The sequence below is a fragment of the Pseudomassariella vexata genome (assembly GCF_002105095.1).
Source record: "Pseudomassariella vexata strain CBS 129021 chromosome Unknown BCR38scaffold_9, whole genome shotgun sequence".
Classification (NCBI taxonomy): domain Eukaryota; kingdom Fungi; phylum Ascomycota; class Sordariomycetes; order Amphisphaeriales; family Pseudomassariaceae; genus Pseudomassariella; species Pseudomassariella vexata.
Window position 1 is genome coordinate 724,296 of NW_024467964.1, and position 26,575 is coordinate 750,870.

The 26,575-nt window shown below is 50.4% G+C and overlaps 11 protein-coding genes across 11 annotated transcripts; 4 read left to right on the plus strand and 7 right to left on the minus strand.

The window, feature by feature from the left end:
* Positions 1-65: 65 nt before the first annotated feature.
* Positions 66-2,327, minus strand: BCR38DRAFT_347108 (trehalase-like protein; the record flags this gene model as incomplete). Its single annotated transcript, XM_040856313.1, has 5 exons — positions 66-247; positions 330-1,330; positions 1,383-1,631; positions 1,685-2,092; positions 2,146-2,327. The coding sequence occupies 5 exons, from the start codon at positions 2,325-2,327 to the stop codon at positions 66-68; spliced, it is 2,022 nt and encodes a 673-aa protein (XP_040714082.1).
* Positions 2,328-3,864: 1,537 nt separating this feature from the next.
* On the minus strand, positions 3,865-5,121 carry BCR38DRAFT_346050 (pyridoxal phosphate-dependent transferase; the record flags this gene model as incomplete). The annotated part of the gene is made up of 2 exons (XM_040856229.1): positions 3,865-4,946; positions 5,025-5,121. The coding sequence occupies 2 exons, from the start codon at positions 5,119-5,121 to the stop codon at positions 3,865-3,867; spliced, it is 1,179 nt and encodes a 392-aa protein (XP_040714083.1).
* A 418-nt stretch (positions 5,122-5,539) lies between these two features.
* Positions 5,540-6,960, plus strand: BCR38DRAFT_437939 (glycosyl transferase). The gene has a single exon (XM_040860554.1). It carries the CDS (start codon positions 5,810-5,812, stop codon positions 6,911-6,913), a length of 1,104 nt encoding a protein of 367 aa, XP_040714084.1. The 5' UTR covers positions 5,540-5,809; the 3' UTR covers positions 6,914-6,960.
* Positions 6,961-7,885: 925 nt separating this feature from the next.
* BCR38DRAFT_486521 (uncharacterized protein) lies at positions 7,886-8,540 on the plus strand (the record flags this gene model as incomplete). The annotated part of the gene is made up of 4 exons (XM_040864041.1): positions 7,886-8,063; positions 8,128-8,185; positions 8,282-8,400; positions 8,467-8,540. The coding sequence occupies 4 exons, from the start codon at positions 7,886-7,888 to the stop codon at positions 8,538-8,540; spliced, it is 429 nt and encodes a 142-aa protein (XP_040714085.1).
* A 787-nt stretch (positions 8,541-9,327) lies between these two features.
* Positions 9,328-11,640, minus strand: BCR38DRAFT_346145 (uncharacterized protein; the record flags this gene model as incomplete). Its single annotated transcript, XM_040856236.1, has 2 exons — positions 9,328-9,596; positions 9,651-11,640. 2 exons carry the CDS (start codon positions 11,638-11,640, stop codon positions 9,328-9,330), a joined length of 2,259 nt encoding a protein of 752 aa, XP_040714086.1.
* Positions 11,641-12,673: 1,033 nt separating this feature from the next.
* BCR38DRAFT_437944 (uncharacterized protein) lies at positions 12,674-13,036 on the minus strand. The gene has a single exon (XM_040860555.1). The coding sequence runs from the start codon at positions 12,894-12,896 to the stop codon at positions 12,732-12,734; it is 165 nt and encodes a 54-aa protein (XP_040714087.1). The 5' UTR covers positions 12,897-13,036; the 3' UTR covers positions 12,674-12,731.
* Positions 13,037-16,305: 3,269 nt separating this feature from the next.
* On the minus strand, positions 16,306-17,781 carry BCR38DRAFT_410690 (endoplasmic reticulum vesicle transporter-domain-containing protein; the record flags this gene model as incomplete). The annotated part of the gene is made up of 4 exons (XM_040858491.1): positions 16,306-16,479; positions 16,534-17,293; positions 17,350-17,530; positions 17,589-17,781. The coding sequence occupies 4 exons, from the start codon at positions 17,779-17,781 to the stop codon at positions 16,306-16,308; spliced, it is 1,308 nt and encodes a 435-aa protein (XP_040714088.1).
* Positions 17,782-18,811: 1,030 nt separating this feature from the next.
* BCR38DRAFT_313703 (acetyltransferase) lies at positions 18,812-19,333 on the plus strand (the record flags this gene model as incomplete). Its single annotated transcript, XM_040854677.1, has 1 exon — positions 18,812-19,333. A coding segment is annotated over one exon (522 nt), but the record flags the coding sequence as incomplete, so codon positions are not given.
* A 118-nt stretch (positions 19,334-19,451) lies between these two features.
* BCR38DRAFT_437951 (uncharacterized protein) lies at positions 19,452-20,955 on the minus strand. The gene is made up of 2 exons (XM_040860556.1): positions 20,075-20,955; positions 19,452-19,914 (listed from the first exon to the last, which is right to left on the minus strand). The coding sequence occupies exons 1-2, from the start codon at positions 20,875-20,877 to the stop codon at positions 19,623-19,625; spliced, it is 1,095 nt and encodes a 364-aa protein (XP_040714090.1). The 5' UTR covers positions 20,878-20,955; the 3' UTR covers positions 19,452-19,622.
* Positions 20,956-23,303: 2,348 nt separating this feature from the next.
* Positions 23,304-24,952, plus strand: BCR38DRAFT_458827 (uncharacterized protein; the record flags this gene model as incomplete). Its single annotated transcript, XM_040862216.1, has 9 exons — positions 23,304-23,360; positions 23,405-23,790; positions 23,872-24,002; positions 24,042-24,103; positions 24,136-24,214; positions 24,264-24,418; positions 24,451-24,508; positions 24,567-24,787; positions 24,869-24,952. 9 exons carry the CDS (start codon positions 23,304-23,306, stop codon positions 24,950-24,952), a joined length of 1,233 nt encoding a protein of 410 aa, XP_040714091.1.
* A 691-nt stretch (positions 24,953-25,643) lies between these two features.
* Positions 25,644-26,524, minus strand: BCR38DRAFT_410694 (proteasome subunit beta type-7; the record flags this gene model as incomplete). The annotated part of the gene is made up of 2 exons (XM_040858492.1): positions 25,644-26,336; positions 26,399-26,524. The coding sequence occupies 2 exons, from the start codon at positions 26,522-26,524 to the stop codon at positions 25,644-25,646; spliced, it is 819 nt and encodes a 272-aa protein (XP_040714092.1).
* Positions 26,525-26,575: the final 51 nt, after the last annotated feature.

A 26,575-nucleotide genomic window follows, 5' to 3' on the forward strand; every position in this document is an offset into this window, starting at 1 on the left:
CATTGATGAGATACACAATAAATTTTCGACAGTCATCTCGCATCTCAGGGCGTTTACCGGCAATCTCAAGCCGGTTGCTTGTGGAATAACTTGACGTTCCTAGCATCAGATTGGTCTAATTCCACAGCTGAAGGGCCAGCGCCTCTCTTCTCTGTGTTAACGGCTGCTGTTATGTTGCCGCAGTCAGGTCTCTGCAACTGGGTATTGAAGGTGTCAGCAACCCATAGTAAGACACCGTTGGTCCACCCTGAGAGGATGAATGTTAGCAATATATCGTTTCCGGTTGGGGAGTCTATTCTTAAGACCGTCAAGGCAGGGAGGGGACTGACCGAAACCCTCTACAACTTCGTATTCTCCTCCGCCTCCCACGGCATTGGTCGAATTGTCTCCGTATTTCTCAAACATGATGCCTTCATCAGTAGATTCGAGGCCTTCCAATTGCGACATGTCGTCTGTAGAGCCTCCTGTCGCTCGCCACGTGCAAAAAGTGCTGTCGAGATACCTCTGACCGAGTCGCAGAGCCAAATCCTGCGTCTCGATATAATAGACGTCATCCTCCCCAAAGGTCGCCGGAGTCTCCAACAATGCCTTCATCAAGACATACATCAACGGCGGCCACACATTGGGCTGATCCCACTGTTGACCAGTCTGAAAATTCGTGGCGGCGATAGCCCCAGCTTTCTGCGCCAGGAGGTCGGCTACTCGCTGGAAAGCGATTTTCACGGCGAGTGGGTTGTTCCTTATGCTTTTAGGTGCCACGCCCAGCCAGAAAGGGTAGAATTGTCCCACGTGGAACATCACCTGGTAGCCTTCAGGCGCGTCTCCTCTTTGAGCGGGCGTGGTGTCGTCATCCATAGGGACGTACAAGTTCTGCGAATTCGAAGTCAAATTGTAGTCGAAGTAGCTCATGTGCGTCTCGTTCCACATTAGAGATTGAATGGCCGCTGCCCGCTGTTCCGCCAGTTCTGAGAACTGTTGCGCACCAGTGTCGTCACCACTGGCGGCCAGGAAGCGAGCGATTGAGATCTCATTCGCGTAGAGGATTGAGTTGAGGTCTACTCCAATGGTATTCACCGTGTTCAGTGACCGCAATGGGAAATACACATCATCGGCCGCATCATTCGGATTAGCAAGCCAGCGCGACGAGTAATCCCACCCTGACTCAGCGCCAGACGCGAGATTTGCATAAAGAGTAGCCTTCTCCTCGTCGGTCAAACCATTTACTTCGGGGTAGATGATACCAGATGTGGAATAGTAAGATTCATTGTTGGCGGAGATATAATCCTCCCTGTACGACTCAGGCCTTGGTTCGGTATTTTGAACCCCGTAACTAACAGCCAGATCAGCAACGATCCAACATGATATAGGGATTTTCGACCCACCGGTTTAGTGTGTATATTTCATCGCCCGATTCGATATCCACCGTCCGATTTTGCATCCAGAAGTCATGTTCTTTGATTAGAAGAGGCACAGCTCGTTCCAGGATACTTGTATCATTCGTATACTCCACGTAGATCTTCACCATTTGCGTCAACAGAGGTGGCTGCGACCGGTTGAGATAATATATGCGAAAGCCATTGGGTACGAATCCAAATTTGTCCACAGAGTCGAGGAAGTTTTCAACAATGTTCCTGCATAGTGATTAGTGTCTCATGCCGCGACGACGAGGATGGGTGTTGCTTACTTCGCGATCTCGGTGAAGCTACCTCCAGTCCTAAGCAGGCCTTCGATGATCCAGAAAGAGTCCCAGTAATATGGTTCTCGGAACCGACCTCCGGCGACGACAAATGTTCGGTTGACAGGAATGAAACTATCGACGCAGCCGGTGCATTTGCCAGCGCTGACATATTCTCGAGTCAAATCCGGCCAGATATTGATCACCTTCTGTACGAACTGCTTAATTACCGTGTCGTCGACCTTGTCAAGAAATACCGGGTCGGTCGTCAGCTCATCCGTTCGCACTGCAGTGAGTTCCGACCCAGCCTCGCCGAAGTAGGTTGAGAGAAACGTATTCAACTCAGTGTTGTTGCTAAGAGGCTTAGAGAGTTCGTCGAATGCCGCAATTACTTCGTCCATAGGACGAATTGTAGGACTGTAAATGAAGTCAAAATCATGTAATCGTATAAGGCCTCGCAGGACACTCACAGATCGACAAAAGTCTTCGAATCTGAGTAAGGCTTTGCCAGCTCAATAGCCTTCAAGATCTCGCCTTGGCAGTACAATGGTGAGTCGCAAGGGGCGACAACGGACCCATTCGCATATAACCCGTTGACGAAAGGGGGGGAGAGCAGTAGAGCCGCTACCACAAGGCCTCGTAGACCCGCCATAAGTGGATTTTCGAGTACGCGTGGAGTAGCCAGTATGGAGAGATAGTACAAATGAAGATCTTTTAGATCAGGTTGCCGAGACAAACGAAAACCCGGGCTTCGAGGTTCGCAAACACATTAAGTAGAGAAATATTGTGGAAGTCGGTGAGCAGTTTGAAGACCGCGATATTGTGACTCAAACACCGTCAACATTCGATCCTATGTGACGCCGGACACCCAAAATCACAGCCAGGACGAGGACCCAGCCTCATTCATATAAAAATGTGACCAGAACGATCTTGTAAGGCTCGACCTGCAGGCATGGGAGACTAGTGGAGAAGCTGCGGTTCTGCAGTGACCTGCAGTGGCAGCTGGGTCTGCCTCGTCGTCATTCTCACAGCCTGACCCGTTTCGGACCTTACCAGGCGACTTGCGTGGTTCCAGCTGCTTACTAGCTGGTCGCTCATTGCCTTGGTATTGCAGGCGGAGTTGGAGACTGACCAAGGCAGGGCGAATTGCTTTGCTGCTAGACTGCTGCTAGCCCGTCATGTCCACACCGGCTCCCCAAAGCGAACTCCCGCGAACATGGAATCCGCCGTTGATCCCGTTGAAGTGGCTTTGTCGTTTCCCCGCAACGTCCGCTCCATTTAGAGAAATGGAAGAAATCGGAGCTCTCTCATTCGTCACAAAGGCATGCTTCGCTTCGGTGGTGCCGGGGGCTGCAGCTTCCAGTTTACAGATGACGTCAAAATGTTTTGGGAAGGAAAAGCCCAGGAATAATCTAATGTCAAAGTATCATCGGTACAAAAAGGCTTGTATGAGAATACTCCTAAGTCCAATACAACCAGCCTGACATCATGGTCTTCCAGTGAGCTCTAAGACTCAAATAAGCAAGCAGACTGCACGATCAATGGATTGAAGCCAGGAGCGATGCTCTATTCCAGTGGCACAGTCACCATCATAAAATGGTGAGCTGGAAGGTAGTTTCACGCAGCTTGTCCAGATAAGCATAAAATCTGTCCCAGATTTGTTTTGTACACGACCAGTTTCAGTGGCAATTGGGTATGAGCTCGAAGGCAAATATCCCTGAGGCTGAGTGTGTACGAATCGGCCTTGCCGAAACAGCACTGCTTGGTATTGCAGTATGTTCCCATGCAAGGTAGACATTGTACATATGTACAACGTCCCTAAACTGCTTCAGCACACTTGATCTTTCTCATTGGCTCGCCGGAGTACTTGTACAACATCCTGGTTTGAATCCGAAACCACCGCTGTCCTATATGGATCATAAGGCCAGAAGGCTTGAACAGAACCAAAAACATGCATGTAGCCGTCAAACAAGATCAGGTCACGTGTATAACAGTAAGCTCGTGCTTGGCTTGGCACCTTGGGTACAGAGTTGATATCCCACGATTCACGCTAGTCTCGCGCTTGGAACCTGCTGAGGCTTCGTACTCCGGTTCGCACCTCCCTGGAATAATGTCATAAATTCGCGTCTTGTTTACTCATCCAACCAGGTTTCGTCCCTCACGTGTCGTTGCCTTGCTGCTGTCATCCCTTAGCGTGTGGTGCTGTAGGGTCCGCTACTCTTTGCAGTACCGTCTACGTGTGAACCTGCGGCTGCGGACTTTTCTTCTGCAAGTTTCTTGAAAACATCCGTCAACTTTGAAATTGCTTCTTCCCCAATCTGATAATGGGTGATCAGCCGATGTCCCATGAGCTTGAGGCCATACTGGGCGCCGATTTCATCGAATCTCCCGTCGCTAGTGCCCATGGACTCCAAGTCGAGCCAGACCATGTTCGTCTGAACAGGGAGGAGCAATTCACCCCCAAGATCTCTCCAAAGTTTTCCCACCCTTTTGGCCATCGCATGGGTGTCTTTCAACCTGCCGCCTACGCCATTTGGGCCCTCACCAAAAGTCGTGAGGGCAACCCTTGCAGCAGCGGCGACAACACCAGATTGTCGTATCCCCCCGCCGATAGCCTTGCGCATCCATCGAGCATGCTTGATAATTTCCTTTGTACCTACCAAAATGGATCCGATCGGAGCGCCAAGGCCCTTGGAAAAACAGAGACTCAAGGTGTCGAAACACTCTGCGAAGTCTTTGATCGATCCAGCTCCTGACGAGACGGCTTCCCATAGTCTAGCGCCATCGCAGTGCATCTTGATGCCGTGCTCTCTAGCAAATGAGGATATCCGCCTGGTCTCCTCTAGTGGCATGATCAAGCCCGAAAGCGTGTTCTCGAGGCTGATAACTCGTGTTGGGCAATGGTGGATGTTGTCGTCCAGACAGGCGTGTTTCTTGACGTCCTCCAATGTGAGATGAATGCCATTCTTGGGGACCACGGCCGTTATCATGGCACCGCACAACGAAGCAACTCCTCCGGCCTCGTATTGGATGATGTGAGATCGATGGTCACACAGCACACTGTGAGGTGGCTGTGTGAGCAAAGATCGCAGAGCAAGTTGATTCCCCATAGTCCCCGACAACACGATGAGGGCGGCATCCTTGCCTGTCAGCGACGCGACGTGTGATTGAAGATCATGTGTAGTCTTGTCCTCATCAAAGACATCGTCGTCCAGGGTTGTTGCTTGAATAGCAGCTAACATCTCAGGAGTAGGTGTCGTCTGTGTGTCACCTAAAGTATATCACACAGTCAGCTCTCAGGGAGCAAGCTCGAAAGGAACGGAAGCTGGTGCCCTCCGCAAGAACTCACTTCGTAGATCGAAGGCGGCCGCGCCCTTGTGGCCAAGCCAGTTGTTCGGCTTTGCACCGGACACACTCGTGCCATTTGTACCGTTAACTTGCTCCATTTGATGCGATGTTGCTATAGAATGCACAGCAGAATAATGACACCGTGTTTGTTGGATGCCGCCGCGGCGCGATGAGGTTTCACAACGATGCGGGGGCATAGAAGTGCGGATACATGATGACCAATGCCGAATTTCGGACGATCCTATGATGCTGCATGCTTTTTCAATGATAAACCATCCCAGCGCCTTTCGGCTGCCAATTTTTTCATGATGGCATCGTGTCCGATTCACAGAGTACAAAGCCCGAGCTGGCCCCATGTCCTCGAGGCAAGAATGGTGAATACAGATTCTTAAAAGCAAAGATAGGCTCCTGCTTTGTTGGCAGCAAATCTGGCGGGCCAAGGCAGTAGTATCCGGCCCACGGTCCAGCTGGCTCAGCGAGGGAGATTTAATTCTGGGGAAAGAGGAGCAGCCGCTTGTGGCTGAAAGTGGAGCCAAGATTAGTCCTTTTGGGCCTTTCAATGTTGCCGAAACAGTGGAGGCTCAGGGTTCTTTCGAACGACCACATCAAATTATCTCCGCAGGCTCGATCGCCAGACGCGCCCGAGAAAGGTGACCCGAAAGGCAGTACAACCCACAGAATAGCCACGATTCTCCAATATGTATCATTGATATACGTAATCCCGCTGTGGCTTCTTTGGTTGTGCTCTCGCTTTAGTCAGGACGTCGATGTTTCAGGTCTGATCCAATGATGCTTACACGACGGTACAGCTGCAAAGGGTTGAGAGCAGCGCTCGGTTTGGGACTCAGCATCTTGTTGATTGTTTGGTTAAACCCAAACTGGACTGACCGTTCCATTCACCAAGTTTCGGGCTTCGATACCAAAACTTTTGACCTCAACGACATTGACGCGAGGCATCAGCTATGCCGGCAGCACGGGTGGACTGCCTGGAAGGAAAAGGGGTTGGGCAAGTCGCCGCGAAAAATATTCGACTTATTCATGGTGAACTCGGAACTTGACTGGTTGGAGATCCGTCTGAACACGACATTCGACCTTGTTGACTACTTTGTCATCGTTGAATCTCCAAAAACTTTCACAAACCTTGACAAGCCGATGACCATTAAAAATAACCTGGACAAATTCGCCGCCTATCGCGACAAGATCATTTATCATGAGCTCAAAATACCCGAAGGGTTCCATTCCGACCGGGAGAACCCGGCGTGGGCGTGGGAAGACCTCCAGCGCAATGCAATGTACGACCAAGTCCTCCCACGCCTCGAACACTCCCAAGCTCCGGAGCTAGGGGATGTGATCATCGTCGCGGATGTCGACGAGATCATCCGTCCGGAGACTCTGGTGCTCCTCAAGTCATGCAATTTCCCACGCCGGCTGAACCTCAGGAGCAGCTTCTATTACTATAGCTTCCAGTTCCTGCACAGTGGGGCTCAGTGGATACATCCTCAAGCGACATACTACCAAGGATGGAGAACGATACTGCCCGTCAACTTGCGGAACTGGGACGGAGGGTTACAACCTCTTGTCAAACTCGAGACGGCCGATCTCTGGAATGCTGGCTGGCATTGTTCATCTTGCTTCTCCACGATTCAAGAGTTTCTCAATAAGATGTCGTCATTTTCTCATGTATGGATGAACCAAGAGGTGTATCGCGATAGAGATCGTATTGCAAATTATGTCAGACAGGGGAAGGATCTGTGGGATCGAGAGGGCGAGGAGTTTTTGAGGGTCGAGAACAACGAAGATATACCTCCCATGCTGCTAGACGAGCGAGACAGGTTTTCGTATCTTGTGGATCGGGATGGTCCTAGTGCTGGTTTCAGGGACTACCCGTAAATAGTCTTGAAGTAATAATATACTATTTGCCTTTCTTTTCTGCTGGCTATCGACTTGGATTGTTTGAAACTCGGGATATCCACTGCTCTATGAACAGCCGCACATGATGAAGGGCACACGGGGCTAAATACTAGCCAGAGTCAGATCTATATGCTTTCGCATGATGCTAGGTCTGGCGGTGGTCATTGTTTGGCAACAAAAGGGCCAGACTACCCGAGTGCAGTCCAGTTGAATTTCACGGGTTGACGCTCCAGTAATACAAGGTTACTCACGTTGAATCTGCTGTTTCAAAGTATCTAAAATAGGACAAGTCTCGTCTCGTACCATTAGTACCTTCACTCATATAAATACGTTCCAAAAGCTCTGATCATACGCTTCCAGCTACGTGTGTATCGGGCAAATTAGAAGTAAATCATCCATCCAATCTCCATTAATACTTGAAGCACGTAATTACAGAGTGCTTTCTTGGAAATTAAATAAAAAAACATTTATAGCTTGAGTACCAGCCTTTGGAACGTGCTAGCCTTCTGCTAATTTGGTGCTCCATCACCTGTTTGCTGCATCAAGGAAGGCGCCGACTGAACCTGGGGGGATGGACTGTACCCCGTGGCACACCCCCGTTCTTCTGTCGTCTCAAGTACACACAAACAGAGCCTAAAGTCCCTTCATTTACGGATATCCTGAAGCTCGTCAACTTTGACGGCAGAAGTAGATCAAGTGGTTCCTCCAAGCCCGTAAGGTACTACCTAACTACTTCAGATATATAAAAGACAGGTTGGGACATTCAACTTGACCTATTCCCAAGTCCCTGCCCAATATTATCAGCCAGCTCGACTGACACCGTGATCTCTCAGCAACGGCCAAATTCTCCCGCGAACCTCAGCACGTCTTGACAACCATCATCAACACTTGCCACCCATAAACATCATCCTCGCCGACCCATCACCAAACAACCAACCAACCACCAGCACAATGAAGTTCCTCATCACCATCGTCACTCTGGTCGTCACCCTGCTCGGTCTCGCCAACCATGCATCCGCTCAAGGCTTCGTCAGTAACTGCACCTGGCAAGGCGCCAACCTCACTGGCTCCTTCCTAGGCATGTACTGCAACGACAATGACTGGGCCGAATTCCACTACATGTGGACCTGTGAGTTTTTGCTCTCCATTCTTTCCTCCCACTTGTACCGGTAGCTGACCTTGGCTGTGAACAGGGTTCGACCTCGGGCACTGCATGCTCAACAACGGCGGCAGTCTGGCTGCATATGACAAGTGAGTATTCTTTTTGGTCCCTTAAGAATCTAAATCATTTGCATCTTTGCATCTGGTGGTATAATTTGGAGTGACTGGTTGACTCACTATATCTAGTGGGCAATTCTACGGCAGCTGCCACGACTGCAGCTTCCGAGGAAGCAACACCGACTTCCAGTTCGCCTGCCTGTGCTCGGACATCGACGGCAACCTTAAGAACTCAAGCTACGACATCAGTATGTACTTTCCCCAGTTTTCCCTGGCACCCTATGCGAGTGACTCAGCTGACATGAATTACCCAGATCGTATTGTCTGGAACCACAATGGCACCCTGGGCTGTTACGGGTGGCAAGGCAACCAGAGTTCGCGTCCTTGAAGATCTGACAAGAGGACTGGCATGTTGGCCCACGGCAGACAAGTGCCATCAATGGGGATGGTCACATGTGGATCGGAATCATGACGTGGAAGGATATTTTGGACCATGCAAGATTTTGCTGAAGAGGGTGAAACAGGTTGTCCATATTTGCGTTAGTTGCTCGAGGTATTTCATTATGGCCACTCCAGAGTATTGATTCGAGACATTAATCAAGACATCATAGAACCGTTCATGTTGTACAGTAAAGTTAACTATTGTAACCAAGGTGATCTTGGTACACCGATAGTTCTCTGTATGGTAAAATCCATTACGTCCAGAATCTCGCCTGAGATCTCGTCCACGGAATACGTGGTCTCGAGTCTATTTCTCGCCCTGCCCTAACCTGCCCTACTAGCTAGCTATTCCTGACATCCGTTCGCCCACCGTGGCCTACCAAAGAATCTTGGGTATATACACGCCACCACGCTATTTGGTCCAACATCGTGAACCAACCCTCTTGTCTGGGCTTCGGCTCCTACACACAAATGCAGATATAAATGCAGCGCCGAGCTTCTCTCTCCGTCTGCTCTTATGCTAGGGTATCAGAAGCTCCAGCGTATCAATAATCTCTCCTCTCAGCCGAAAAATATGCCCCGCCGCAAGCCGCCTTTGATGCAAATAGAACGCAGACGCTCATCATGCTCGAATGATAGTTTTGATGCTGTATGAACGCACCCACTCCTTGTGTCCTGAACGCCGGAAGGAACCTTCAAGTTCGTCGTTAAATGTTTTGATGCAATTAGCCGAATCAAGGGAGAGCCTCTTGTGTTTCCTTGGCCCTCTTGCCAAACAGACTCTTACCACGGGCTCTCGATTTACTTCGGCCTTGCTTAGACTTGACACTGCTAGCGTCGTCGCTGTATTTCGCCTTGTGGATCCAGCTGTTGCCAGGCATGCTCATACCCTTGGCTTCAGCCATTCTATAGAACTTGGCACTCTTCATGAGATCCTTCTTGCAACCGACCCCTTGGGCGTAGCAAAAGCCAGCCTCAGCAAGAGCATCAACGTCGCCCCAATCTAACGAAATTGTTAGCCATTAGATCCGTGTCACTTGGGGTAAAAGTTACTTACTGCCAGCGATCTCAAAGCATCGTAGAGCAAGTGATTTATCCTGCTCGATACCCCAGCCGTTCATGTGGCTCACGCCAAGTTCGTAGATGCTCAGGGCAAACTGTGCCTTGCGAGTCTTACGCTCTGTAGGATCAACCGTTTTGCCATCCTTGACGTGTCCCTCGTCCTCTGCGATTTCCAAGCTTGCGCCTTCTGCTGCCTTTCGAAGCCACTGAACGCCCTCCTTTTGATTTGGTCGCATACCCCATCCGTGTCTGCAGGCCAACGCATACAAGAGCATACCTGTTGAGGAGCCACCTCGAGCAGCTAGTCGCAGGTGGTAAGTCGATTCTTTGACGGAGCCTTCCTCATGACATTTGATTCCCTTTGTCAGATGTTCTTCGGCACTCATCTCGGCTGCGGTTGGCGCGAGAGACCTGGCTGGTCTGATGGTACTTGCCGAATCACTAGTCGACGTTGACATAGGAGTTCGACCGCGATCTTGGTCATGCACTGGCGACGTCAGCGGACGCCCTCTAGGTACATCCTCTGAAAGCCGGCTGTCTGCTTCTGTCGATGGTCGACTGAAACCTGGAGATGGCTCTCCGGTCACGGAAACTTCGTTAGACAACTTACTCCTTTCGAGCGATGGTCTAAGGAGTGAGTCAGCTCCCTGTGCAGTATCCAGGAGGCGTGAAGATGAGCTTGAAGGCCTTGAAGGGGGAGACGGTGGAGCTTGTCCACCTCGCGCAAAAGACTGCACGTTGCTCGGGGGCACCATTTGTTGCTCCCAGGTAAACTGGGCGACATCGTCTGGATTGAATAACAAAGATCCTCGTTGCAAGGCCTTGCCTCTCGGCAACGAGTACTTGGAATAGATGTATGATGGTGCACCTTGCCCATCATCTGCGATACCAATGTCCGGAAAGGCTTCGCTATGCATGCTCACAGGTGTATGAGCGGTGTCATCTGCCAGTACGAAAGACGGATGGCTATCCGAAGATGCTTGTCGAGACGGCATGTCAAGACTGGGGGTTCCTGCCCGACTCAGAGGTCTAGAGAAATTGAACGAGGGACGCGGTAGGGATGCTACAGAGCTGATAGAGGGAGATCTTTGATAATTCTTGTTTGGAAAGGCCGGAGAAACAAGTGCTGGTCCTGAGTATGCACTGCCGCCAGACATCTTTCGTGGTGGTTGTGAGTAGAAGGAAGCATCTGTGGCTTCGTCGTCGTGATATTCTACTGGGGCAGACATGATGCTTGAAGAACGTTTGGGGAATGTTGACCGAGGAGGAGCAAGTCCAGAATCATGCGAAACCTGTCGGCTAAGTTTCTCGCCTGCGGGAGACGGAGGATGGTCCACAGATATGTGGTCTTCCCATAGAGCTGACTCCCGGGGGTTCGGGTCGTCGTCGTCTATCGACCTGCGTACTGTTGCTCCGTTGGTCAAATGGTCCAAGTCTGGCGGAGAATAGTCTCTTCGTGCTCCAAAAAAGCCCTCATTGTCATCTAGTTGGTCCAGTTGTTCTCCATTAGTAGCAAGAAAAGGATTGGGAGGAACAGGAATCGACTCGTCGGGAGTCGCAGGGATTCGACTCATGCGCGGGTGCATCGACCTTGGTCGTTCCATCTCTGAGGGCGATTCGACCTCAGCAGTCAGACCAAGTCCTGTGTTTCCCTCGTTGAATTCACCATGTCCGCCATGTTCTCCCATTTCCTCCGCAGAGTCGTGCGACAAGGACCGGAAGTACTCTGATCGGCCCTGAACAACCAAGGGGCTTTCTGTAGTTAGCGGTGGCAGTCGGCTCATCCTCCTGCCTGTTTTGGAGCTCTGCTCCAGCTGCTTCGCGAGCAGTCGACTCTGGGCGGCGAACGCATCGAGGGGTGACAATGCAGGAGGAACGTCTCCAGCAACATGCAATCGCGGCGACCTAAGCGGACGGGAGATGCTGGTGGCCATGGAAGCCGAAGAGGTCGCCCTCAGGTCGATGTGATTCGGCCGCGACGCCATGGTCGGTTCACGAGTCGCTTTGGGTTGTAATCAGTGGTATCTTCCCGTATCGTGCTTCAATGCCAGCTTTAACAGTCCGGGTGTCGGCAGAGAGGTTGACGAAACGACGTCCCAAAGCTTAGGTCTCGATTGGCTTCGTCGCGTGTGGTGGGCCTTAGCACTTTAGGTGTGGATTCCCAAGCCTCTCTTGGTGCCGTTTTGGCATAGACCATCTAAGCCTTCCTCCAAATAGATGTTAGGCGCCAAAAGAACTCTATTGACGCCGTCGTGAGGCGTTGGTGGAAAACGATCAAGATGTGGCGGATCGGTCGCTTGCATGAATTCGGTGAGGTCAATCTTTACAGGGTCGTGGTCCCTGGGGGGTGGCGGGCAGGAATGCAAGCAATATCGACGGGAGCGTCAAGTACGTTGGATGGTATGCCAGCGCAGATGTGTAGGAGAAATTCGGTGGCTTATTTGCGCAAGTTGAACTGTTTGCTGGTGCAGGGATGATTGAATCCTGATATCCTCCTGATAATAGAGACTGTGAAAAGACTACGAAGTAGACGAAGTAGACGAAGTAATCGGAAGACGGAGTAGACCGGTTGTGCTGATATTGGAGAAAGGGGCAAACACAAAAAAAGTTTCAGTTCGGACGCAAAAGAAGAGGAATACAGGACAATGGGGATGTTAGTAAGAAAAGGAGCGGACGAATGATTTCAAGGTTGATGCTAAAGGAGTGAATACGAAAATAGTTGTGATGTGTTTACTTGGCTGACGGTGCCCGTTACCAGATCTTGCGTGGTGGTGGGAGGACTGAGAGCAGGCGCGGGAGAAGAGCAAGCAAGCAAAAAGCTTTGCTGAAGCCCGAAGATCACATTCAGTGATTTTGCTTGGTCAAGCAACCTTGGAACCCTTGACAAGTCGATTTCTTGGCGTTAGGGGTCCATGTGCTGGGGACCTCATGTACTGTGTGCACCACTTAATTCATGGAGTGAAGTATTTGTCCCCGATGATGCATCGTTGGTCTCCTGTCCAGAGGCTGGAGCATAATGGCAGCTTCAATTGGCTTGGTCCAGCACAAGTTGGATACAATTTCAAACCTCAATGAATTACCCTGCAACACAGTGGAATCTGTAAACAGGTCGTATCGGAGGATCATCCCAAAGAAGTCTACGCCAGTGGGCCTCGTGAACGGGGACGCCACTTAGGTAGCGTACGGGAACGCGGAGTTTGCATGCGTGGTGGTGGTGGTGGCAGAGGTACAAAGTGACCATCCCAAGGTTTGCCAGACTCAAGCGGCATCACTGCATCACAAATCTAATCACTCAAAAACGATGCTTAGAAGTCTGGGGTACATATCATAGATTTCACTTTCCAACAAGTTATATCATGGAATACGGGCACTTCGACTCTCTATATCCAAGTAAGAAATAAAGAGGTTTGATCACTCAACGCATGCAACCCAGTTTGTTTCAATTATTATTACCTGGAACGGGACACCAGGGAGCTCCCCCACGGTGATTACGCGAAAATTATTTTCTAGAAAGATTGTGAACTGCGAAGCCGCGTCCTCGGTGATGCAGCTGAGCGAGGGCAGACCAGGGTTCGCCTCAGGTCATTTCAAAGTTGCACACAGCGTTGCGCCGACTCGGAAATCGAGCAATTTTCAATGTTACAAAGTACGACAGGTCAATTGTCCATTCCTTGGAAATGCCCGATCACGATGGCCTCTTCCAAGTCCATGACAAGCTGACAGCTAGAAGTCGAGGCTGGTCCATTTGCCCCGTGCAATGATCCACTGACATCTCCGTCTGCCCGGCACGTCTTGTCGTAATGCCCGAGATGTTTCAAATGAGGACCTCTATCGCCTCCGACCCTCTCTTGGCTAGACGACGTGGTTTGACATGTTGGCTATCCAAAAAAGAAGACCTTCGGCCAATCGAAACAACACTGTGCGTGAGGAGCTAAAGTCAGGGCAAGCCAGCCTTATGCAAGCGCGCCATTCCTGGGCATCATTTGCTGGAACCAATTCCGCCTCCCAAAATATGGCTTTTCCGGACGGCTAATATCGCGGAGAACCCTGCAGCTATAGGCTGCCGTGGGGAGATTACACATTTTCCCACAGCCATGCACCCAGCTCTTCTGGCTACTCGATTTTGATTTCACATTTAGACTTCTCACAACGTTCGAATGATTGTCCATTGGACGAGAATCACGGACGAGTTCGTCCTAGTAAATGTTGTTTTACGCAATCTCTAACGGTCGGACTGTCAGTTTTGATCACTCTACGCTGATCATGTTAGCAACTGGGTAAGCCCAAAATCAATCTGATCCGATGAGATTTGGAGCTCGGACGATGAAACCTTGATTGATGTCGACGACAGACACGAAGCAAAGCCGACTTCATGATAAGTAAACAGCACTACTTAAGGTACACAAAAGAAGAAACCCAGAAAATACGGTCCTTAGTGCAATTCATCTGCCCGTCTTACCTGCCCGAGGTGGCCATTGCAGCCTCTGCGATCTCGATGTGTCACAAGGTCTTGGGAATCAGCAACAATAAACGACATCTTCTTCCTAACTAACCTTGCCAAAGGAAGTTTCACACAATTCAAGAGATAAATCGGGTTCGACAGCAGCACACCAGTGGATACAATCGTATGGCAGTTATTTGTATCAGGATCTATCAAGATCATCATACCGACGGGTCCCAATCTCCGGGCTATGGAGTAATACTAAAGCACGCTGTAGTAAGTATACCACAGGCATGACCACTGTATCAGAATGTAGAAGCTTTCTCGATATCCACCGCAACATGAGGACTGATAACAAGGGAGAACTACTTACTTAATACACTTGGGGGTCACGCCGAGACTTTGGACGCGGCATGTTGAGTAGTCAGGTGATCTGGCGCGAAGTATTCATGATACCCTGAGGTTAGCTTCAAACGTCCCTGCCCTCCATCGTCGACTTCAATGTCAATCATTTAAACCTCAAGCTCGATGTCATTGCACGGGCAAGATTATTCCTTAACTAAGGATCAGGATCACATACTTGCTGGGGAGTCTCGTTGAGCACAATAGCAGCAAAGAAGAGAGTTGATGTTGTCATTCAGCAACCCTACGAACGACACTCACTTTGGCCATCCTCTCATACTTTTTGCGGAAATGCAGATACTTTCCACCTATTCTTCCTATCCAAGACAACGGGATCATTCAGCAAAACCTTACAACTGACTTTGGAAACCATGGAGTCAACTTGCGGACTACGCTATCCAGGATGTTAAGACTATCCCATCGGGAACGATACGGGCATACTCAAATGTGCGAAAGGGGGCCGGTGTTTCATTCATGTCACTGCGGGCAACATTTTATATAATCTGCAAACTTTCGTTGCAATGCTGTCTACTGTTGTTATGCAGATCATATCAGTTTCCTCCGTCCAGTACTTCTCTCTACACCCGCCCCTAATGCTCATGATCGATCTCTTCGGTAAAATGTATTACTAGCTGGCACAACCCTCTAGAAGCGATTTCTAACGTCTTGGGACGCTACTTCTTGTGTTCGTATCTCAGGTCAGCCGTATGAAACTTCGTACAGGACATCAAAACATAATACTCCGGTTTCCAATGTGATCTTGACTTAATAGACCAGCATGCTAGCCTTTAACTTGATGCCTGTAGGTATTCCAACACGTGTGCGGCGCATACATGGCTGTGGCAATCAGAATAATCTTTTCTAAGAGCAGAACACAGTACCTCAACTACAAATGCACTGGCCAGGGGTTACAAGGTATGGTATGTAGCTGTCATCTAGACAACCCTATTCACAAGCCCATGAACACCCAATATTTTTCTTGTGCACTCGAGTCAATACGCAACACCAAGCCACCTAGATATCAATATTGGCATACATTGTTCGACACTAAGTAACCTTCAGCTCTTTGTATTGTCCAGACTATCAACGAATCCACCTCTAAACTTTAGCCTTCTGCGGAACTGGAAACAGTGTACTACTACCGCTCTATCGGTATCGCTGGCATACACAAGCTGGACTGCACGCATAACATAGCACTATCAGGAGTCCTACGATCATCACTCCTCCGAGCGCTTAGCCGGCGAGCATGATGCGCGCCATTGGATTTAACAGCATCGACGTGTCGAAATTCTAAAAGAGGGAAAGGAAACTGTGGTTCAAAACTGGAGGGATTGGAACTGGTCCCCGAGGGGGGGAGGCGAAGGTCTGTTGCAAGAGCACCTTTCAACGTTCAAGTACTTATGTATGAGCGAGTTCAAGACCTGGTGATCGTCACATGAGTGATGATGGAGCAAATCTTGTATAGCATGGTATGTATGATAAATGCAGGAAAAGGGGGCATTGATGAGATTGATGAGAATTATGTTACAAGGAATTAGACGGCCGTTACTAACACACGACTCTAGACCGGATCCTGTGACAGTAACGATCACAGACTAGAACAGGCGCTAGACTGGGCCATAATGTGGGGGTATATTTTTGAATCAGAGCATCGCCAAGGGGTCAAACACCAAGGCAGGTGATTCGTCAGGCGAATGAGATCAAGTTGTCAAAAAGCTAGAACCAATAACTCCATTTCCTATGCAATACATTTGAACAAGGTATCGATCACGACTGGTATGATCGTACACGTTCCAACACGCGCGTTCTACAAATCCTTTGACCGCATTTTCTTCAGCCTCGTTGCACCCTCGTAAACACCACGATCGACGGCAGCTGCAACTGTGAGCGTGCCACCGAGAATGGCGCAGAGACCCGTGAGGAAACCAGTAAACGTCTTGGCACGCTCCTCGCGGTTGATAACCTTCATTGGGGAGATATCCTGGACCACATTAGAGATTTGGCCCGCTATATCGGGAAAGCATGATAAACTTACGTATGAGAAGAAAACTCCGGGGATACCACCCTTCGCATGCAGGCGCTCCTTGTGGCCATCAGCAGAATCATCACCACCGATCAAGCTTCGCTTGTGGCTCGTTGCTGAGTACTGGTGTGTTTCCAAACTGCCGTCGAACGCATGCCCCAGACTGCCAAGCCACGCGCTCTCATCTTGAGTTCCGGTGGATGTACTTGGCGTCCATCCCAAGGGCAGGTATGAAGTCGGCACGATCTTGACAAAGTACATGAAGTTATAGTTAGGATCATCCGTTTTCTGAGCGCTGTCGTCGAGCGGATTCAGGTGATGGTTGGTCCATGGCGTGTTCTTAACAGTTTTCTCGACGATATCCTCGGGCAGCTGAGGCCCAAACCGCATCTGGTGAATGGTATGCTCGAAGGAGTGGGTGACGGGGCTGTCCCAGTAGTTCTTCAAGTCGTGGACGTGCATGTTGCCATTGCTGAAACTTCGGCCAGGGGCAAAGTGGAAGTTTCCAATGACTTTGTTGACACGGAGACCGCCCTCGATGCGACATCCCTCTTGTCTCTGCTCATCAAGTTTCTCAGCATAGTGCTCACGCTCGCACTGTTCAACCCCTTCGCCCCTCCCAAACGCCCACGATGCTTGCGCATATGCCTCTCTGACCTCGTCGCAGTTATTACAGCAACCGGGCTTGATAGCGTTGCTAGGAGCGGCTGCGCCATAGCATTGGCCACAGTATTCCGGGTCAAGATGTTCGGCGCTTTGGTCTTGGGAGTGGCTGCATGTCACCTTGTCAGCGAGGGTATTGCGCATTTCTTGTGTGTCGCGACTTACAGAGCCAATGCCTTGATGTCGATGACTCCGCCGCCCTGGGCGGCAGACTGAAGTCTGACCTTGTTCACTCCGTGCATGACGCCATGTTGCTGCTCACCCGAGACATCCATCACATCCAGGGTCAGGAGTTCGCAGGGTATTTTAGGGAAGGTGATGTTCATGTGGATCTCCATCCGCTCGCCTGTGAAATCGGATTGTGAGCATATTGTCGGTTGTCAGCAATGAGTTGGTTCACATACCTCGCCCCTTATCGACGATGAGCTCGGGGTGGATGACGATCCTTCTATAGTCGGCCCATTCTCCCCAGGCAAGCCATAGCACTACCAATAAAGAGGCAATGGTGACAATTCCTCCAGAAGTAGTCCGTATCCGCGCATCCTCGACCGTCTTTGTGAAGGCATCCAGCTTCGTAAACCTCGATTTAGAAACCATGGCAATAGTTGGTAGAGCTCTCGAGGGGGGAGCTTGTGACACAGCGCCTTGGTCGAAATGCAGAATAAAAGATTCTCGTGAAGAGAAATCAAACTAGAAGGGAAAGAAGGGCACGAGGATGCAGCAGTGGGTTCACTTTCACCGTGGACGCCGCATTGGATTCACTGAGCTCAAGGAGTCGATGGAGGGTCTCGTCCAGCTTGGCTTTGGCGAAAGTCAAATATTAGACAGGGCTGCGAAAGGCCACCTCACAAGTTTCCACGCTTGGAGCTCTGCAGGGACCTGGCTAATGCCAAAGCGAGTTAGCGTCAGCTGCTCTGCATCTTCAAGTGGGTTTATCGGGGCCGGAACTCGTCAGCCCGGTACGGAGGGACCCGCTAGCGGCTAGCGGTCCCCGTATGAACTTCTTATGGGCTCTCCAAAAGGGACTTCACTGCTGTCGAATTCACGATTTTGGTCCGTGTTGAACGCAAGTTTTCAGATCCAATTCTGAGATAGGAGCAGAATTATGAGGACCCGTACGAATGTCATTGGGTGGTACTAGATATGAGCTTCTGATAGCCACAGGTTCTTGTCGCACAAAGCCACGGTGACGGCCGTGGTGGTGCACAACATATGTCGATTTCCACAACACCGCTGTTTCCCATCTTTAGAATGCATGCCAATATCCAAATCACATACGAATGATACGTTGGGAGTCAATCACCCTCATGTACTATTCTTGATCTATGCCGAACACGATATGATCAAATACTACATTCCTTTGTTGGCTTCACTAATTCCAGCAACACCATCAATACTCGATGAGTCATCTTGAAAGGATCGATCGACTTACGTCAAGTGAGACTATACCGCATCCAACCTCACATCTCACAGTATAAGTATCGGATGGTTGACGCCCCAATCGCACAGACATTCGGACCTATGCCAAAACAGCCCCTGTGACGGTTCAACTCACATTGAACCGACCAATTTGAGCACATCCCTTATCACCATGGTTTCCTCAATCTCTTCGTCGGCACCGGCAACCGCCATCGTCGTCACCGAGAAATGTTACATCCGTCCCTACGAGCACAGTGACGCAACCGCCAGTCAACCAGCAGCGAATGACCCTGAAGTTTCCCGTTTCCTGCGCAACCGGTTTCCCAGCCCCTACACCCTGGAAAACGCGCACTCCTTCATCAAGATGGCTATCGAGGCCAGACCTGTCGTTGACTTTGCCGTCTTCAAGTCAGACGGCACGTTCGCCGGAGGCATCGGGCTGACTCCCGGGTCCGACGTCACGTATCGCACGTACGAGCTAGGCTACTGGACAGGGAAGGACGCCTGGGGGCAGGGCATCACGACGAGTGCCGTCACTGGATTTTGCAGATGGGCGTTTGTCGCTTTCCCTGAGATGTTGAGGCTCGAGGCTGAGGTCTGTCACGAAAATGCGGCCAGTGTGCGAGTCCTGGAGAAGGCGGGATTTATCCGGGAGGGGGTCAAGAGGCAGGCGTATTGCAAAAAGGGGGTTGTCATGGACATGATTATGTTTAGCATGTTAAGACAGGATGTCGAGGGTTCCAAATGACCATTGTTTCCATGCTAACTCGCGATACTCGAGAGAAGGGGGGTTTCAGGGAAAAGATATAGATATTTGGCATTACGACATAGCAGACTAATAAATGACCATTATGATTATTTGTCATATCGGGGCACTTTTGGAGCGCTTGGTACATGGGACACACATCATTGGCCCCTGAGCACTTCCTGGGCAATCGAAAGCTTCCTTTCCTGGGAACTGCCGACTCCTTTCACTAAACAGTCCCCAGCCAGTGACGGCTCTTGCGTCCCGTTTCCGGCTATTGTTCAAATCCGCCGTGGAAGCTGAAATTAGCTGGTAAGACATTCGCTCCAGCCACGCGGCGCTCAGGCATCTCGTTTTTCCTATACAGATGACTCGCGTCATGAATGTAGTCTTTGCACATCCTCACGACAATAACCAGTCGATAGTCAGGCATCTTGGCCAGAGTCTTGCGCGCCCAGGGGTGATGGTGGAGGAACCGCGGTTTGCTGGGATCTATGCTGTCAGGTTTGAATAACGTCCGGTCCTGAAGCATGTCGTCACCGTCAAGCAAAGCACTATAGTGTGCACTGTAGAACCCGGAATCAGCAATGGAATCGTTGCAAGTGCCTCAGGGAAACTCCCATTGCGCTCTCCACCCTTGTCTGTATTTGTATCAAGAGCTAATATATATAAAAGTAGTTTTCTCGTGTCTAGCAACAGACTACAAAGAAACTCTTGTTTACGTACTGGAGCCATATGTTCCGCAGTCGGTCGTGTTGCCTCCGGGCATACTCCTCAGCGCGTTCTGGCGAATTCAAGATACCAGGAAATGAGTTAGGTGTTATTTCCGGCATCCACCGACGGGTGGCGTTGGCATGACCTAGGCAATGCTGGTCCCAAAGCTCTTGGCATTGCTTCAGCTTTTTAGTGTCTCGAATATCGACCAAGGCAGTATAGCTGCCCTCTGTGAACAAAGTCTGGGTTCTGATGGCCTCTGGTGGCAGGTGCAGGTGAATGGTATCATTGAAGAACATGTAATTAGCGAGTCTGGGCCATAGCTTCCGGTCGCCCAGTCTGAAGGCGAAGAATAGGGGCATCGGCAATGGGTCCCAGGTCAAAGACGACAGACCAACACAGATATTGGTAGCGGTTTGACAAAATGCGTGTAAGTTGAAGTATCGGGCATCGTTACTATTAGGCCGGTTTCTATAATTCCACGTATACACACACAACGTGTCAGCGCCTGAGTCGAACCAGGTCCATCGGCCGGTGATGTTGAAGCCGTAGTCTTTCGCTTCCAGTAGCCGCCATCCACCCAGGATCTGCGAGACGTGCCGCGCCTCTCGGCATACCCGAGCTATCCTTGGAGCTGGTAGAGGCCAGGCCGGACGATCGCAGCTACAGCCGCTTTCAGAAGGACCTAGGGTCGCGTGCAGATAATCGATTTCAAAGACTCGAATAGGTATGGCGAATTGCCATATCAATTGCCGAATTTCTGGGGGAAGCCTCGGGAAACATGTGAATTCAGAAAGCGTCTTGAGTTTAGACATATTGTAGTTCGATCATGGTGGTGAGATATCGTGATAACCCTAGAGGAGCTGAGACAAGGGTGGAATTAGAAAGGTTGCTGCCACAGCTGGGGAGAAACAGGCTATTTGTATGCCGACTCCCCCCGCGCGGATTGTCATGGATTTGTTAAGCATTTTTGCTTCTTGCCACACGAATGAGATCCCCGAAGGTGCAAATGCACCCGTGCCACCCCCTGCATCAATGAGGTTGCAGGGCTTATGCCGGTTGAAGCAGAGCAGGCGGATAACATAATGAATGGCACAACAAGTGGGACAATATAATATAATCCGATATGCCACCACAATGGCAGGCTAGAATGATTGTATATACTGATAATTACACCTAGTTGCAACATTCGCTATGTCCACTCCTTGAAGAAACAGGCGCTGGTACTTCGTTTTGTTAGCGCCCTAGCGAAGAAAGATCTGTAAGTCAGCAGCCCCCCTGTAACTAATGGTCTAACTATGTCAGGGGCTGCGATGCCGAGTAGCTTCCCCGAAACCCTGGCATGCTTTACAAACCTGATCTAGGCAATTGACTTTTAAAATTTCTCGAGGGCCATGTGTATAGCAGTTATGATTGCTCATATCTTTATGCTGTAAAGTGATGTGGTAACGATGAGAATATGCAGGCTTCAGGAATTGTATATAGCAGGCATATAAATGTTAGCCACTCACAAGCTGCAAGACACATAAATCAGTTCAATTGAATTATATTATAGAAGCATCTAACTAATGTTCTGATTCAATCTTCTTTCCCATATTGTTAACGCCAACGCCTCACATACAGTACTTGTACCTGGAGTACAATCCTCGCCCGTCACCTTGAACCTCTTGTAATCGCCAACCACTCTCATCCTCTCAATCGCCAAGTATGAAAAATCGCCTATTCCGTCCCTGCAGTCTCAAACTAACTGTCATATCCAACCCTCCCCTCCGCCCGACTCCTCCCACCCGTAGCAAACCCCGCAATATTCCTCGTCCCCACGACCGTCCCGAGGAAATTATCCGATGGCACCCAAAGACACAAGTCCCACAGTAAACCAGCCGTGCGAATTTGTCCGAGTCAAACGTGAGAGATCCGATCATGGACCCTGCGTTGTCGCGGGCGCATTGGCAGTCAGCTGTTAGGGAGGACCCCGCGGGTGTCGTGTCCGTGAAGGACGATACGCCGCAGTTTTGCATTTGGTGAGGAGTTGGGCCATCGGCCCCGTCGATGTGGAGGGAAAAGATGCGAGAGTTATCGATGGCGTATGGTGGGCTAGTATCCAGCCTTTGTTGGCTTTGAGGTAAGTGTAGCGGTCGAGGCTGGTGGCGCTGGGTCGTGAGGTTGATGGCTCAACGCTGGTGCTCATGGTGGTGGCCGTAATGGTAGTGTTGTGCGTGTAAGTCATGCTCTTCTTAACAGAAATGAGAGTTGAGATCCCCGAGGAGGCAGACTTGTGGATTATCCGGGGATCAAAATGGAGCTAAGAAGAAATCAAGGCGGTTAGGTACTCGGGATACAGTAGATATGGTATGCTGCTTAGAAATTTGGAAATCGCAAGAAACAAGAGATCCAGAGACTTATACCCTTAAACCATTTAACTAGGCATTACCAGCCCGCTAAAGCTGTGATAGCGGGGCTAATATTTGCGAAGCTATACGACAGCAAGGGGTAGCTAACTAATGAAAGGGACTGATGCGTCCAGCAGAAACCAGCAGTCATCGAGGGGTACCACAAGCCTCGCTATGGCGAGATGCTCTGCAGTCCCCATAGCGAACAAGAAACGAGTGGAAGCAAGTTAGACTGGAAATTACCTAAATTAGACATTGAAATAGGCACAGCAAGCCAGGCACGCCGTTCCAGAGTCATGGTAACACGTGATATTGCCATCGCTTAGAAATCTGAGCAATCAATCTCGCATTTCTCTCTGCTACTCCATATCCAATGACTGGTAACTATGGCGATCTCGGTGATCACGCCGACATTATAATGCTAAAGTTGTAATGTATGGGGCTTTGATACCGGCCATAGTGGTCCTATAACTAAATAAATAAGGCTGGGCACCGTTGTGTCGGCTTCGCTATATATACGAGACCCCTATAACACTCGGACTATCGTCTTCCCTCCGTTTCTCGTAAAGTGTTTCTTGAAGTTCTGTCAGTGTTCCAGCTCGACCTCCACGGGGATATTCCCAGCTTTCCTATCAGTGGCGCAGATGGTGGAAGTAAGGGCATAGTTCCTTGTCGTTGTTATCTTAAGCTCATTGTCGGGAGTGACAGGCTCCACATGTGACCCCATTTCAAGCCTAGTCTGGCTACCTGTGAGACGCTTCATAAGAGTGGCTTTGTTAAAATATTGTGTTGTTTGCTAGGGAATCGCTGATCTTTGCTACTTGGCATTTGTTTGTTTCTCGTGAGCTATCATGGGTCAAGGGAGGTGTCGGCTTGATCTTGGACGGGGTCTTGATCACAAGGACCAAGTGTTGATAGATCTGATAGAGGAAATTTACGCATTAAGAGGAAGGCGCCACTGCCATACCCACGGGCTGTGTTTCCATCCCCTGCGGCTTCCAAAAGCACGTATGACTATATAGTATTCGGAAGTGGCCCAGCCGGCATCATCGCCGCGACCAGAGTAGCCGAGACTAACAAGAACGTCCTACTCAAGCGAGGCACCGCCAATACTGTATCAACGGGCGCCACCAACACCCTCAGCTGGAACGATACCCCGACTCCCATCTGTGTCCCGGCACTCGCCTCGGCCCTCGGCTCCAACAGCCTGGCGAGCAAATACGCATGCGCCAACGCGGAAGGGACCTCTGCTTGTGTCCTGGGAGGAGCAGGCTCATTCAACTACATGGTCTACGTGCATCCTTTAGCGTCGGAGTTCGACGACAAGTGGCCCACGGCGTGAGAGTGGAACCGCATCGCTCCAGCAGCCGAGAGAGTGCGCTCGGTTTAACTCGGCAGACGGCCAGCGGTACGACCAAGCCTTCTATGGTATTTTTGTTATTTCCTTGATGGCCTGGGTTGGGCGTCGGGCGACCAGGTCGATCAGCTAGACGAGAAGACCCAGGTGTACAGCTACCCGAACTGGGATATCGAGAACCAGATGCGTGCTGGTCCGATCCGCACTTATCTCCCAATCGCAGGGTAGTCAGACGAGTTCACCATCCGCTTGAGCACCAAGGCCCTCCGTGTTGTCTGTACCGGAAGCAGCAAGGTATCGATGTCGAGACCGAGACCGGAAGTTAGATCATCAGCTTGGCTGCGGTAGGCAAAGTCGTCCTTGCAGCCTGGGCATGGATCACCCCCGGCATGCTGTTCAACTCGGGTATCGGACCTGCTACCCAGTCCTAAACTGTCCAGAATGGTAACAACAGGTATCACCCTTACCTCTGAGAACGAATGGCTCGACCTCCCCGCCGGCCAGGGGATGAAGGACCATGCCATCTTCACCGCCAACACCAACCTGTACAACCAGGAGTCGGGCATCCTAATGCAGGGCATGCGCATGCTGATCTTCTGGATGTCCAACGTGGCCAGCGACGGCGTGATACGGTACTACAGCGGTCCTGCAGCGCCAGCGATACGGGTGTCTTCGGTATCAAGGCGTACCTCATCTACGGTCTGGCCTCGTCTACAATCTTTGTATTGATAGCAATGGCACGACGACGCTCGAGCAGGAGCCGTACCTGCAGACCCAGGGCGATCAGGAGTCGTTGAAGAAAAGGCTAGTGTGATTGCGAACCGTATTGCGTTGGAGCTCGTGAATTTCACCATCGTCACCGCGATGGCCAAGAGCTATACGTCGGGGAACCATTGGGTTGGGTCTGCTGTTATTGGGGGAGGTAGTACAACGTCGGCTGTGGACACCAATGCCAAGGTTCACGGCATGGATAATCTGGTAAGTCTCTTCCCCTTGTCTTCGTCTCTTCGTCTCCTCTCCTGTTTCTGTATCCTTTTTGACTGACGATATTTGAAACAGTATATTGTCGATGCCAACTTTCACGCCGATCTCCCCTCCGGCAACAGTCAGGCTATTATCATGGTCGTTGCTGAAGCTACCTAGACAGGCCAGAAGAAACATTTTAGATCTGTCTCCACGGGTGAGTTCAGCTCGAGTTGAAACTTTAGAGAACATTGGCGTACATAGTAGTTGCATCGGCGGTTTGTGTTTATATTTTTCGAAATGATACCTTTTTCTTTTTCCTTTTTCGTCAGATCTTGGTGGTTGTTGCCACTTTTTGTGGAAGCTGTGTTACCAACGAAAGTGGTGAATTCCTTAAATATGCTTTCAGAGCTTATACCAATACAGAGTATCGTAATGTAATGACGGTATAATGAGTGAGGTCTCAGCTATCATGGCATTATGACCCTCGTATGGCTTAGGCCAACTCCTTTTGTGATGACGTCAATTTAAAGGAGGATAAGCTCTTGAACACTGCTTGAATAGTTACTTATTTTCTTTCTACACGCCGTATCCTATTGTGGGTTGCCATCGTAAAACCGGAAAAATTGACGAGGCCCGCTGGGCTGAAGAACATCCCACTGGCTTATCGCCTTTGCATCGTTCTCAAAGGCCACACGTGCTCGTCAAAATGTCATCGCGTAACTTCATTCTCATCTCCACAATCAGAGAATAGGGGAATAGCTGTGTCTCATCGCCTGACGAAACGCCCTCTATTATAGCACAACCTTAGTGTTACAAGTGCACCTCTGGAGACCTGATTTCATTTCCCCGCCTGCCCATCTCAGCGCCCTCAAGAATCGACATCCATCTTTTCCACCTCCGCCACGGGCATCTCTTGCACGCTCACGTATTTGCCAATCTCGTCCTTCGTAATGATCTTCTCGTTGAGCACGGCTGTCGTGCCCCGCTTGAACTTGTAATTCTTCAGCTTCTGGCTGCGCTCATTCGGCTTAACGTAGCCGCGGTGTAAAGTCGTCTTGTCGGCCGTGATGACAGCCACATCCACGTTCGAACCGGAGCCCAAGTCGTTGAAGATACCAGCCTGGATGGCCTCGGAACACAGCTTCATGGCATCCTCCTGGGTGCAATCCGGCTTCCATTGCGTCTCGAACACCGACATGGCGGCCAATGAACCCGAACCCATAGTCACATAAGGAAGCTTATCGGTGCTGCCATGCGCGTGCACAGTGAAGAGGTGGGTTCCTGTGGGGTCGACGCCGGCAACGACCAGGTATGCGCCGATGTGGCCTTGGTACCGGAACAGGTGTTGCTTCAGCAGGGTCATGCATGTGACGACGCGGGGCTTGCGGCCGGTAGATAGAGAGTGCAATTCAAGTTGGGAAGAAATGAGGGCGGTGGTGAATTCGGTGTCGGCGGCTGTACCAGCACCAGCACACCAGATCTGGGGCGAGATGTAGTGTAGCTTCTCGCAGTTCTTGTCGGCGACGATGGGCCCGCTCGTGGCTCGGGTATCAGCTGCGATCTGATGAGGGAGTTTAGTACGAATGCAGATGTATGAACATGTAAAATCTTGTCTGTACTCACGACAACACCTCCGTCGAATATACATCCTACGATAGTGGTACCTGTGCTGGTCGCCTTGGGCAGCGGGACGCCTCGCGCATGCAAGGCTGCATTGCGGTTGTAGTTGGAGAAGTCGAAGCCTGGCATTGTGGCTTCTTCGGGTGCGTCGTAGTGTTTCTATGAAGACAGTGGAGTGCT

Bases quoted from the DNA above. Each gene is read 5' to 3' on its own strand.
- BCR38DRAFT_437939 (XM_040860554.1), top strand. From the start codon at position 5,810: ATGATGCTTACACGACGGTACAGCTGCAAAGGGTTGAGAGCAGCGCTC.
- BCR38DRAFT_437944 (XM_040860555.1), bottom strand. From the start codon at position 12,896: ATGGTCACTTTGTACCTCTGCCACCACCACCACCACGCATGCAAACTC.
- BCR38DRAFT_437951 (XM_040860556.1), bottom strand. From the start codon at position 20,877: ATGTCTAAACTCAAGACGCTTTCTGAATTCACATGTTTCCCGAGGCTT. The intron at 19,915-20,074 runs GTACGTAAACAA...CGGGTTCTACAG, and splicing joins CTGCGGAACATATGGCTCCA to TGCACACTATAGTGCTTTGC.